General features: G+C 49.4%; 1 protein-coding gene across 7 annotated transcripts in view; it reads right to left on the minus strand.

The window, feature by feature from the left end:
- aifm3 (AIF family member 3) overlaps positions 1–12,612 on the minus strand; it is a 183,116-nt gene that overhangs the window by 110,911 nt on the left and 59,593 nt on the right. For 6 of the 7 annotated variants that reach the window (XM_072497999.1, XM_072497995.1, XM_072498000.1 and 3 more), the window contains exon 2: positions 10,004–10,277. The exons of the other annotated variant lie outside the window; for it this stretch is intronic. In XM_072497999.1, coding sequence (XP_072354100.1) covers positions 10,004–10,034 — 31 coding nt within the window. In that variant the 5' untranslated portion in view covers positions 10,035–10,277. The remainder of the gene's footprint in view (positions 1–10,003; positions 10,278–12,612) is intronic. 7 annotated transcript variants of the gene reach the window in all.

A 12,612-nucleotide genomic window follows, 5' to 3' on the forward strand; every position in this document is an offset into this window, starting at 1 on the left:
CACCACCTATGAGGAATGGGCCCTGGAGGTTGCGGGGTTGACCGAGGAGAGATCAGTCACCCACAGCGAGGTTGGTATGTACCGCAGAGGTGAGGATCCACTGCCCCTTCGGCCAGATGACTTGTCTCAAGGGATCATGTCAGACAAAATGATCCTTCCCTCTCATTGACCACATGTCCATTGTCTCGTAGAGTCCCCAACTGATGGAGCCAGGCCACCCAGAGTCGTTCCCCCGCCTGCCAGCCAAGAAAACATTGGAGTAGGGCTCCGAGGAGACCACCATCAAGTTGTCACAGCTATCACCCGCACCCTCCACCAGTGCAGAAACACACACCTCGGTGGGCGACATTAGTGGACAGGCTTCTGGGGGCACAATTTAATGCTCAACACAGTTGATGATGCACATAGCACTGCTACCTCAGAGCGCCGAGGACCCGGGTTCAATCCCGGCCCCAGGTCACTGTCCGTGTGGAGTTTGCACATTCTCCCCGTCTCTGTGTGGGTCTTGCCCCCACAACCCAAAGATGTGCGGGCTAGGTGGATTGGCCATGCTAAATTGCCCCTTAATTGGAACAAAAAGAATTGTGTACTCTAAATTTATTTTTTAAAAGGTTGATAATGAACATCAGGTGGAGGCAGGTACATTCAAGGGAGTCAGCAGTCAGAGGTCTACTGGACCAGGACTCAGCTGAGTCCCAGTCAGAAGCCAAGCCTCTGGACAAGGTTATCCCAGAGCTGAGGGAGATGCTAGCACATGACCATTAGATTCAGAAGGGGTTGTCAGCAGCATTCAAGTGAGTGCATAGCTGATTGGAGGAGTCCCAAAGGCTATGGGTGCTGGAAATGAAGCCGACAATGTGTGGCACTGAGGCCAACACTGCTAGGGAGACGGCCGCAGTGGAAAGCCTGGAGCACAACGCCTGCACCTTGAGTGGTGGTGCCCAAGGCTCAGTCTGTGACGACCATGGCTGAGGGCCTCGACATCATGTTCCAGCTACTGAGGGACGTGTCCCAGATGTGGGTGTCATTGCCGAGGCACTCCTGAGTGTGTCCCAGTCGCTGAGGAGCATCTCTGAGGGCGTCGACACAATGGTGCAGACAATGGGGAGCCTCTAGGCCTGGTAGAGCAAAATGACAAAGAGGCCTCTGGAGCTCACTCCAACCGCCCCTTCGTGCGATGAGATGCCCAGGGCCCTACGGGCACCGCTAGGGAGGAGGAAGCACTGGAGGCCAACCCGGGGCTTGTCGCCAAGGAGACAACGGCGATCTTCAGTCCCCACTCCTGACACTGGCGCATCTCAAGGGCAGCAGGCAGGACAGGATGGCAGGGTAATGCCAGCGACACTCATAAGCCAGCTGGGGCCCTTGAGCTCCAGGCCTTCCAGAGGCCATCCGCCAAGAGCATCAAAGACCACAGGGAGCAAAAAGCAATAGGCTGGTTCCAACTCCAACATGCATCTTTAAAAAAAATATATATATTTTATTCAAGATTTCTTTGGCCAAACATAACAGTACATAGTTTTTATTTTAAACAACAATAAAGCAATATAAATAACAGTGGCCAATTTTAAACAAATAAATAAATTATATATAAACAGAAACAAAAAGAAAACTAATTGGCAACTGCCTTGTCAAAAATAGTTACTCTCCAAAGATACAGTCCAACAGTCCAATATACATTACCTATAACCAATGTCTATACATATACAATGACATCCCTGAGAGCCCCCCCGGATCCTCCCCCCCCCCCCCCCCCCCCCCGGGTTGCTGCTGTTGTCTTTCTTCCTTTTCGTTCCCTCTATCGTTCTGTGAGGTAGTTGACGAACGGTTGCCACCGCCTGGTGAACCCTTGAGCCGAACCCCTTAATACGAACTTGATCCGTTCTAACTTTATAAACCCTGCCATGTCGTTTATCCAGGTCTCCACGCCCGGGGGTTTGGCTTCCTTCCACATAAGCAATATCCTTCGCCGGGCTACTAGGGACGCAAAGGCCAAAACATCAGCCTCTTTTGCCTCCTGCACTCCCGGCTCTTCTGCAACCCCGAATATAGCTAACCCCCAGCTTGGCTCGACCCGGACCCCCACCACCTTCGAAAGCATCTTCGCTACCCCCACCCAGAACCCCTGTAATGCCGGACATGACCAGAACATGTGGGTGTGATTCGCTGGGCTTCTCGAGCATCTCCCACACCTATCCACTACCCCGATAAATTTACTGAGCCGTGCTCCAGTCATATGCGCCCTGTGTAGAACCTTGAATTGTATCAGGCTTAGCCTGGCACACGAGGATGACGAGTTTACCCTACATAGGGCATCAGCCCACAGCCCCTCCTCAATCTCCTCCCCCAGCTCTTCTTCCCATTTCCCTTTCAGCTCATCTACCATGATCTCCCCCTCGTCCCTCATTTCCCTGTATATGTCCGACACCCGACCATCCCCCAGCCATGTCTCTGAGATCACTCTATCCTGCACCTCCTGCGTCGGGAGCTGCGGGAATTCCCTCACCTGTTGCCTCACAAAAGCCCTCAGTTGCATATACCGAAATGCATTCCCTTGGGGCAACCCATATTTTTCCGTCAGCGCTCCCAGACTCGCAAACGTCCCATCTACGAACAGATCTCTCAATTGTACTACCCCAGCTCTTTGCCATGCTCCAAATCCCCCATCCATTCTCTCCGGGACAAACCTATGGTTATTTCTTATCGGGGACCGCACCGAGGCTCCCGTCCTTCCCCTATGCCGTCTCCACTGCCCCCAAATTTTTAATGTTGCCACCACCACCGGGCTTGTGGTGTATTTCTTCGGTGAGAACGGCAACAGTGCCATCACCATTGCTTGTAAACTGGTCCCCTTGCAGGACGTCCTCTCCAATCTCTTCCACGCCGCTCCCTCCCCTTCTCCCATCCACTTACACACCATTGAAATATTGGCGGCCCAGTAGTACTCACTTAGGCTCGGTAGTGCCAGCAACCCCCCATCCCTACTACGCAGCAAGAACCCCCTCCTCACTCTCGGGGTCTTCCCGGCCCACACAAAACTCATAATGCTTTTGTCGATTCTCTTAAAAAAAGCCTTCGTGACCATCACCGGGAGGCACTGAAACACAAAGAGGAATCTCGGGACAACCACCATTTTAACCGCCTGCACCCTACCTGCCAGTGACAGGGGCACCATGTCCCATCTCTTGAAGTCCTCCTCCATCTGTTCCACCAATCTTGTTAAATTAAGCCGGTGTAAGGTTCCCCAATTCTTGGTTATCTGAATCCCCAAGTACCGGAAGTCTCTTGTTACCTTCCTCAGCGGTAAATCCTCTATTTCCCTGCTCTGCTCCCCCGGATGCACCACAAACAACTCACTTTTCCCCATGTTCAATTTATACCCCGAAAAATCCCCAAACTCCGCAAGTATCCGCATTATCTCTGGCATCCCCTCCACCGGGTCCGCCACATACAACAACAAATCATCCGCATACAAAGATACCCGGTGTTCTTCTCCTCCCCTGAACACTCCCCTCCACTTCCTGGAACCCCTCAGTGCTATGGCCAGGGGCTCAATCGCCAGTGCAACGGGTCTTTTTCCTTCTTTAGGAGGAGCGATATCGTTGCCTCTGACATAGTCGGGGGCAGCTGCCCCCTTTCCCTAGCCTCATTAAAGGTTCTCGTCAGAAGCGGGGCCAGCACGTCCATATACTTCCTATAAAATTCCACCGGGAATCCGTCTGGTCCCGGGGCCTTCCCCGCCTGCATGCTCCCAATCCCTTTCACTACCTCCTCCATCTCAATCTGTGCTCCCAGTCCCGCCCTCTCCTGCTCCTCCACCTTAGGGAATTCCAGCTGATCCAACATGCATCTTGGGGGACCACCTAGATGTAACAGTAGACCACATAAGATCAAGAAGATTGACGGTCACTGAGTGGGCACTGGGGGGGAAGGGTCCCCATGTGTAGCGAGGGGGAATGGAAATGTCAAATGTTCACTATTAAACCATGCTAAACCAAATATCTGTGAAGCCGCTATCACGTTAATCTTCACAGCAGGCCTGCCTGTCTCCCCACAAGCCTGTTGCCCTCCGCTCTTCTCAAACCCCCGTCCCCCGAGCACAGTGGCCCCCAATGCAGACCCCATTCAGATTTGGGTGTGAGTGCATTGGAAACAGAAAGACAGGAGTCAGACTTCAGCAGAAACTGAGGAGCACCAGAGCTAACCTCACAGTGAGTTATCAGCACTCTCCTGCCTTGTATATTGACCCACTGACAGTGCCAACACAGGCCCATCACCCCTGAGGCGGTTACATGGACTCTTAGAGGGTGGAACACTGTAGTTGGAGTGAGGAGGTAGGGGAGGGAAATCAGGGAGAAGGAGGAGAATGGGGGGACGGGGGAGCCGGTGGACATAACCTTGTGCTATGAGAAGTGGGCGAGGATGAGGGCATCTCTGGTCCTGTGGGCATGCCAGACACCTGCCGCTGCCGATCCTCTATATCCTCCGGCTCCTCCTGCGGGTCCTCCTTGGGCTTGTCCAAAATCCCCTCCTGGTCCGCCTTCTCCTCATCCCCAGACAAGGCCGCGTGCCACTCCTCCTCCAGCATTTTTCCCGCTGCTGTGCCAGGTTGTGGAGGGGACAGCAGACTACCACAATACGAGTGACCCTCTGGGTGGTATACTACAGTGTACCACCAGGGTGGTCCAGGCATCAGACCCGAATTTTGAGCAATCCGTGCATCGCTCAATGACAACATGAGCCTCGTTATGTCGGGTCTCTGCCTCAGTCTCTGGCTTCTGCACTGGTATCACAGCCAGGACCTCAGTGGGTTCTACTTATCTTCCAGGAGCTAACCTGTCATCCTGGGTGGTCCTTGAAGCTGTTGGGGATCTCCGAGTGTCCTAGGTTGTATCTGTCATCCACATTCCCTGGGAAGCGTGCACACATGTGCATGATCCAGAGGTGGTGGTCACACAGGAGTTGAACATTGAGGGAGTGGAACCCCTTCTTGTTAATGAAGGGCACTCCCTGATGCCCCGGTGCGCACAAGGTGATATGTGTGCTGTCAATTGCCCCCGGACCTGGGGCATCCCGGCAATGGCAAAAGAATAATGCAACCCGGGCATCTTGGTGGGCTTGGTCCAGCTCAAAGTTGGTATAGTCAGCTGCCAGGGCATACTTGTAGGCTGTAGCTTGTGAAATGCCGTACAAGTCCTGGAATGAACCAATCGCATAAAGGTTCAGGGATGCGGTGACCTTAATGGCCACTGGGAGTGGGTGTCCTCCACCACTGGGTGCCAAGTCGACGAGGACATGGCACAGGTGTCGCACTGTCTCTTTGTTGAGACGGAGTCTCCTGCAGCACATGCTGTCTGTCATCTCCCCGAATGACCAACGATGCCTGTATACCTTGAGCCATCGCCGCCGTCCGCCTCTGGGACCCTCCTTGGCCTGATGGACGGCTGGGTCTTCATCGTGTATGGCAGCCCCCTGCTCATGGGGTACCGCCTCCAGCCTGCGTTTAATCTGTTGCCTTCCCCGGCGTCTGGCTGCCTGGACTGCCACAAGTAGTGCAAGAGCATCCTCTGTAGGATCAACACCCCTATCCATTTTGGTATCTGTAAGGAATTGGAGGAGAAAGACCGACAACCAGTTAGAGGAGACAGCCCGACAACCAGTTAAGGCTTCCCTGAAATCCCAGGACCCTCGAATCCCCCAAGCCTCCCCATCCTTACGTGTCCACCTTCTCTCAGAGTGCCATCCATTGAGCTAGAAAACCTCGCTCTGCACCCACATCAGGAGCCCCTAGATCCCAGCCCCTTGCCGGGAACATTAAGGAGACCGTGATCAGGTGCTCTCCCATGATTCACACACTCACCCTTTGGTCGTGAAGATATTCCCAGTGCTGAAGCCCAGTTCTTGAGTGTTTGATTGGCTGCTGCCTCTATGGTGCTGACACTTCTAAAGTTCAGGCAAACTATTCAGGATTGAAAGTGTGATTGAAATGCAATGCAATATCATTGTCTGAGACACGGCACGTGTACCCACAAGAATCCACTTGACAATATTTTGTTTATTAAATGGTTAACGGTAACAAAGATTTGAAAATCAACTACGAAATATTCCGCAATTCACACTAACCATTAAACAACAAGGAAACATCACCGTTCCATATTGGTACCAATACAAAGCTGTATCAGCCCATTTTCACAAAATAAAAACAAAATCATGGTATCACCGCTCGCAGGTTCCTCAACAGAAACGGAGGATAAGCCTGAGAATGTGTTATCATGTCCAGAACTTTGTCATACAACCGATCTGTCCATCAATGTGTTACCTGTTCCACCTATCAGTGTCATTCTTCTTCCAGGAGCCGCAGCTGTGCAGGCCCTCCCACACAAAGCAATCTCACTGGAACCAAATCCTGGCTTCCACATATTCCACTGGCGCTCAAGGTGCAGTTGAACTTCTTTGACCTCCAGCATGTTTAACCCCCAGTGATGTGTCAGTTACATGCAGCACTCACCACATCAGCAACAAAAGCATCAGCAACCTATGAAAGCATTTCTTCAATGGCATCTTCAGGTGGCCTATTGGGATCAATGACTCACACCAGAACCCGGTGCGTCTTCTTGCAAACCAGATTGCCTTCTGGACCCTACTTCCCCCTAAGCCCGGTGTTCCAGGACCCAAGTGCCTTAGAAACAATTGACCTTCTTTCCGGCTACAGAAAGGAAGGAAACAGCAGCGGCAGCCTCCAGGCATCTGCAGCCACCAGCAGGAGCAAGCAGCAAACACAACCTGCAGCCGTCAAGTGCTCTCTCAACTAAAAAGGCCAATTCCTTATTAGCAACAGACCTTCAGCTGTGAAGCTAGAGGCTGCGCACAATCAAAAGGTGTTAAAGGGATCTTCAGCATATAACCAAGAGCAGGGCTCTGTCCTGGAAGTGTTTGGCAGGACAGACAGGCAGCAGCTGTCGTTGCCCCTGTTATAGTTATCCACAATATTTAATGATGGCTTGAAGGCCTCACAGATTAAAAGCCCCTCAACCCAACCCCCCCCCCCCCCCCCCCCGGCCCAGGGGCGACCTCCCAACTGGAATGTTTGAGCCCAACACCCCTGAGGGGGTTCCCCAACCCCTCCACCGAGTACTAGGGCAGCAGCTCCAGTGCCCTGGAGCTGCGTGCCGGAAAGTGGAAATGGCTACTCATCCCCTCAGTTCTCCTCAGCAGTCATTGCACCAGCTTTACGTTTTTAAGAAGGAGTGCTGAACGATGCCTGCGTGTTTTCTTGCTGGGAAGCCGGTTAATTCCTGGGACACCCTTCCATTCGACTTCAGTCTTGCAAATGAGATGGAAATTGATGCAAATTGGGGCGAATGAAATGCTCACTATATTTGGACGTGTTCTGGAACTCGCCATCGGGAGCAGGCCGATTAGATAGCAAACTGATTCGCGCCCAGTACGAATCTTGATTTTGGCCTTTCCCGCTATTTAACTTGCGCGGCGGGTGCAAACATGGTAGTTAAACCACGCCCCATTAATTGTAAAAGGTTGAGGCCCCAGCACTGATCCCTGTGGCACACCACTCATTACATCCTGTCAACCAGAGAAAGACACAACTATATCTGCTCTGTTTCCTGTTAGCTAGCCAATCTTCTATCCATGCCAACATGGTACCCCCTATGCCATGAACCTCTATTTTCTGCACTGACCTTTGTTGTGGCACCGTATCAAATGCCTTCTGGAAATCTAAGTACAGGACATCCACCGGTTTCCCTTTATCTTCAACACAGGTTACTTCTTCAATTAAGTCTGACTCTGATTGATTACCATGAGTTTTCCCAAGTGCCCTGCTCTAACATTTTTATAATAGCTTCCAACATTCTCCCTATAAAACAGATGTTAAGCTAACTGGCCTGTAGTTTTCTGCTTTCTGCCTGCCTCCCTTTTTGCTATTTTCCAACCTAATAGAATCTTCCCCAAATCTAGTGAATTTGGGGAAATTAAAACCAACCCATCAACCAACCCATGAGCCACTTCCGTTAAGACACTCGAATAAAATTCATCAGAACGCTTGGATTTGTCAGTCCGCAGTTCAATCAATTTGCTCAGTATCTCTTCACTGGTGACTAGAAGTTTCCTCAGTTAATAATAATTTTTTTATTGTCACAAGTAGGCTTACATTAACACTGCAATGAAGTTACTGCGAAAATCCCCTAGTCGCCACATTCTGGCACCTGTTTGGGTAGACTGAGGGAGAATTCAGAATGTGCAATTCACCTAACAGCGCGTCTTTCGGGACTTGTGGAAGGAAACCGGAGCACCCGGAGGAAACTGACGCAGATATGGGGAGAACGTGCAGACTCCATACAAATTGTGACTCAAGCCGGGAATCAAACCTGGGACCCTGGCGCCCTTCCAATTCTTGATTTACAGCTGTTTCTGGAATGCTACTTGTATCCTCCATAGTGAAGACTGGTGCAAAATTCATTCATCTGGCAACGCCATATTTTCCGTTACCAATTCCCCAGACTCAGTTTCTATTGGGAAAACACTTGCTTTGTTACCTCTTATCTATAGAAATTCTTATTAGTCTGTTTTTAATTTTCTAGTTATCTTTCTCTTGTACTCTAGTTTTTCCCTACTTATTAATCTTTTAGTCCTGCTTTGCTGTTCTTTATATTTTCTCCAATCTTCTGACCTGCCACACATCCTCATGCTTTTTCTTCAAGTTTTTGATGCCTTCAGGTTTTTTAGTTAATCACAGATGGTGGGTCCACCTTTTGGATTTTTTCTTTCCTGGTGGAATGTAACTGTTGTGTATATTCTGACATATTCCTTTAAATGTCTGTCACTGCATCTCAATTGACCTATCCCTTAACCTCCTTTGCCAGTTCACTTTAGTTAGCGCTGCTTTCATGCCCTCATTATTGTCCTTATTTAAAGTTTAACATACTAGTCTTGGATCCACTCTTCTCTCCCTCAAAACAGAGATTTCCCCAATGTCCTGTTTGAAGACCAACAGAAACAGTGCCAACTGCAGAGGGTCCTGATCCCAACCTTTTGATATATCACCTTCTTCTCTTCAAATGTGGACTATCGTATCCCGATATACACCTGCAATTATTTAGATGAGCCAGGAGCAGGAAAACAAATCCATGAGCACTGAGGCCAATTTTAGTGCCTGCAGCTCTCTGCAAATAACCAATGCCCTTTGACCTTTTCATCTGCCTGGCTCAATATGACCTTATTTGATGCATTTACCCACTATGCATGAGGAAGCTGTGCGCTTTGTGTTCTAATGACGTTAATCCAACTTCCCTGCATTGTTTGACTCAGTAATTTCACTTGGTCTGCTCACTATTCATATCTGCAGCCTAGATGAAGGTTTTATCTGCTCATTCCTTATTTTAACAGTGACTGTAACCTATTTACTTTAAATGGGTTAACACCAAGAAAGGTTATATGAACACACAAGGCATTCATTCAGTAATATTGGCAATAATAATTTCTCGGATTGTATATTTCCCATGCACTTTATTAACTCCACCCACCCAGTTCTCCCAATTATGTCATCGGTGTTTATTATTTAAGCATAAAGAAAGCATGATTTCCACATAAATAAAGGGGGAATAAACTGATGCCCAAATCAATTTTGATCTTTACAAGAGCTTGATGTGGAGAACCAACCTGAATAAATAAGGGGAGGAAAACCAATGGAACACTGCACCTTTAAAGCCATTGGGAAATTGAGAGCTCTTTCCACCAGGGAGAGAAATGTGTTTTTTTTAATAGGATTGTGTTGGAAGCTGTTGTGGAAATTTGGTACTCTCGGGGATAAACACATTTTCAAAGGCTCCCTAAGCTGCAATGAGCGTGGATGAAAGAGATTTAAAATTCCTCAGAGCTCCCCCCCTTACTCAGTGTGTTGACCTACTTCAGTCAGAATTATTCAAAACGTATTGAAACCTCCTCAATTATAAGGAGCAATTAGTGAAGCATTTGAAAGAGTAGTCACCTGGTTTAGGCTTCGAGAAACATCCTCCCATGACTGGGCAAAGCTAACAGGTTGGCGCGTTGCTATAGAAACCAAAGAACCAAGGACCACGGTGTCTTGATGTGGCTGATGAGCAGCTGTTTCAAACCACAACGTCTTGTCTACTTCAGAGGAAAGGCAGTTATAGGAGGGCCATATTGGTCGAGCAGGTGCTTGTTAAACGTCGCAGTGCAGAGAAATCCATGATAATGAGAACCAATCCATGGCGGGTTTATGAGTATCCAATCTTCAAAATCTAAACAACCAAGAACAAGCAAATCCTTTATCTGTTCTTTTTGAACTGCAATGCACAATAACTAAAATGAAACCAAGGTGTAACAAGTCACCCCTCATCCCAATGCAACTTTCCACATTGCTCTCTAATACATTATTGCACAGGTAAGTTGTATTTATAAGAGATGACAAGAGAAACACAGCATCTCCAACAGTGCAGTACTCCCTCAGCAATGCACTGGAGTATTAGCCTAGATTTATATTCATGTCTCTGGAGTGTGAATTCACAACTTTCTGATTCAGGGGTTGAGTGCGCTACCATGGAGCCACAGTTGACATGGTTCATATGGTTGATATCTGGGGCTGGTTTAGCACACTCCGCTAAATCGCTGGCTTTTAAAGACGACCAAGGCAGGCCAGCAAAACGGTTCAATTCCCGTACCAGCCTTCCTGAACAGGCGCCGGAATGTGGCGACTAGGGGCTTTTCACAGTAACTTCATTGAAGCCTACTTGTGACACTAAGCAATTTTAATTTTTCATTTCATTTCAAGGGTCATTCGCAACTGCTGGTCCCTACCCCTTCACCTTGAACTCATGGACTGCTCTATTGTGGGGTTTTGTTCACATTCTGCTTTTTTGTGAGCAGAAAATAGGTCAGTGACCTTAAATTTTCTCTCTCTCCATTGATGCTACCTGGCCTGTTGGGTATTTCCAGTATTTTATATGCCAGTTCAAATGTCCACTGTTTTGCTTTTGTATTAAAAAGCATTGGTTTTATTTTTCTTCCTCTTCTAGTTGAACAGCCTGGCTTCCCATGGGCATAACTAATGTCTGGAAATCGCTGTAAGCATGGACCCATCTGGTCATTATCTGGCCATTGCGGGTTGCGGCCGTTCACTGATTGCCAATTAGTTTCTGTGTTTCCTAGATTACAACCATATCTACACTTCAAAAAATGTTTTTTGTTAGCTGTGCAATGCTGGTTGCCATGAACAGCACGATATATTTTTTCTTTCTTGGGGTGCATGGCATTGATATTATGTTGCACGTGGGGTTGGTTCCATGTTAAGGGTAGGATGATGGCCACCGTTTGGGGATTGACATGCAGGTACAGCAGGCGGTGAACAAGGCAAATGGTATGTTGGCCTTCATGAAGAGAGAATTCGAGTACTGGAACAGGAATGTCATCCTGCAGTCATACAGGGCCTTGGTCAGATCAGGGGTGCGATCTACCGGCGATGCGCGTCCCAATAGGAGCGTGATGTGGCAGATAGATCCCGGGTGAAGCCTCCTGCGGGGTTTCCGACAGCCACGATGCCTTGCGGAATCTACCCATCTCCCGCAGGGTGTCGGGATCAGGAACTGCACACAATGGGGCGCCCAAGCCGTTCTCAGTAAACTAGGCCTTCAAACTACTTAAGACCTACTTACCAGGTATTTACGAGCCTCCCCAGGGAGGCTGCAGCAGGGCGCCGTTCAGTACTGGTTCACACAAATGAGACTGCCAGGGTATCAGGGTGTCATTGCAAGGGTGCCCAGGTCCCAGGGTGGCACTGCCCATGGTCAGGGACCAAGGCGGCCATTTGAAAAAAATTCAAAGTGTGGGCTAAACTTTGATAGCAGTGGTGAACTTGCCTCTCCCTGTAAAACCTGCCACAAATGAACTTAGAAATTTTCCTGTTAAATTCTGCCGTCTAAGTATGGGCTAAACCAGAGACAAACTCGCCAGGGCCCAGAAAAGTGACTGAGTGGGATTTTCCCACCAGCCCGGCTTGTGTTTTTCAGTGGCAGCGGCGTCCCCAGCAGGATCTACTGCTTCCGCTATTGTCAATGTGATTTACCGTTGACATCACCCCGAGTCATCGGAAAACCTATGCTGTGGCATGACACCGGAATTTCCCGCCAACGTGAACAGCCGGTAAATCGGGCCCTAAATGTCGTTAGATAGTAGTAGGGAACTCGCCGACAGGGCTGGCGGGAAACTCCAAGTAAAACCTGCCACAAATGACACTTAGAGCACGATTTAACAGAAAAGTCCCCGTCACCTCAGGGTCCTCGGGCGAGTGCCTTTCAGTACTGGTCTCCACAAATGGGGACCAGATAGAACAGCACTCGTGGGGGTCTCCCAGGCAATTGGAGGCCCCAAGGTGCATGCCCCAGCAATCCTGGTACCACCCAGGCATCCTGCCACCAACCTGGCACTGCAAAGGTGCCCAGGTGGCACTACCAGCTGGCAGGGGCACTGCCAAGGTACTAGGTAGGCACTGGCAAGATGCCAAGCTAGCATTTTTCACATCGGGCTGGAGGTGCCCTGCTCTGGGGTTGTAGGGGTGCGGTGGAGCCCAGAGACCCATCA

Source organism: Scyliorhinus torazame, chromosome 1, assembly GCF_047496885.1.
Source record: "Scyliorhinus torazame isolate Kashiwa2021f chromosome 1, sScyTor2.1, whole genome shotgun sequence".
NCBI classification, from domain to species: domain Eukaryota; kingdom Metazoa; phylum Chordata; class Chondrichthyes; order Carcharhiniformes; family Scyliorhinidae; genus Scyliorhinus; species Scyliorhinus torazame.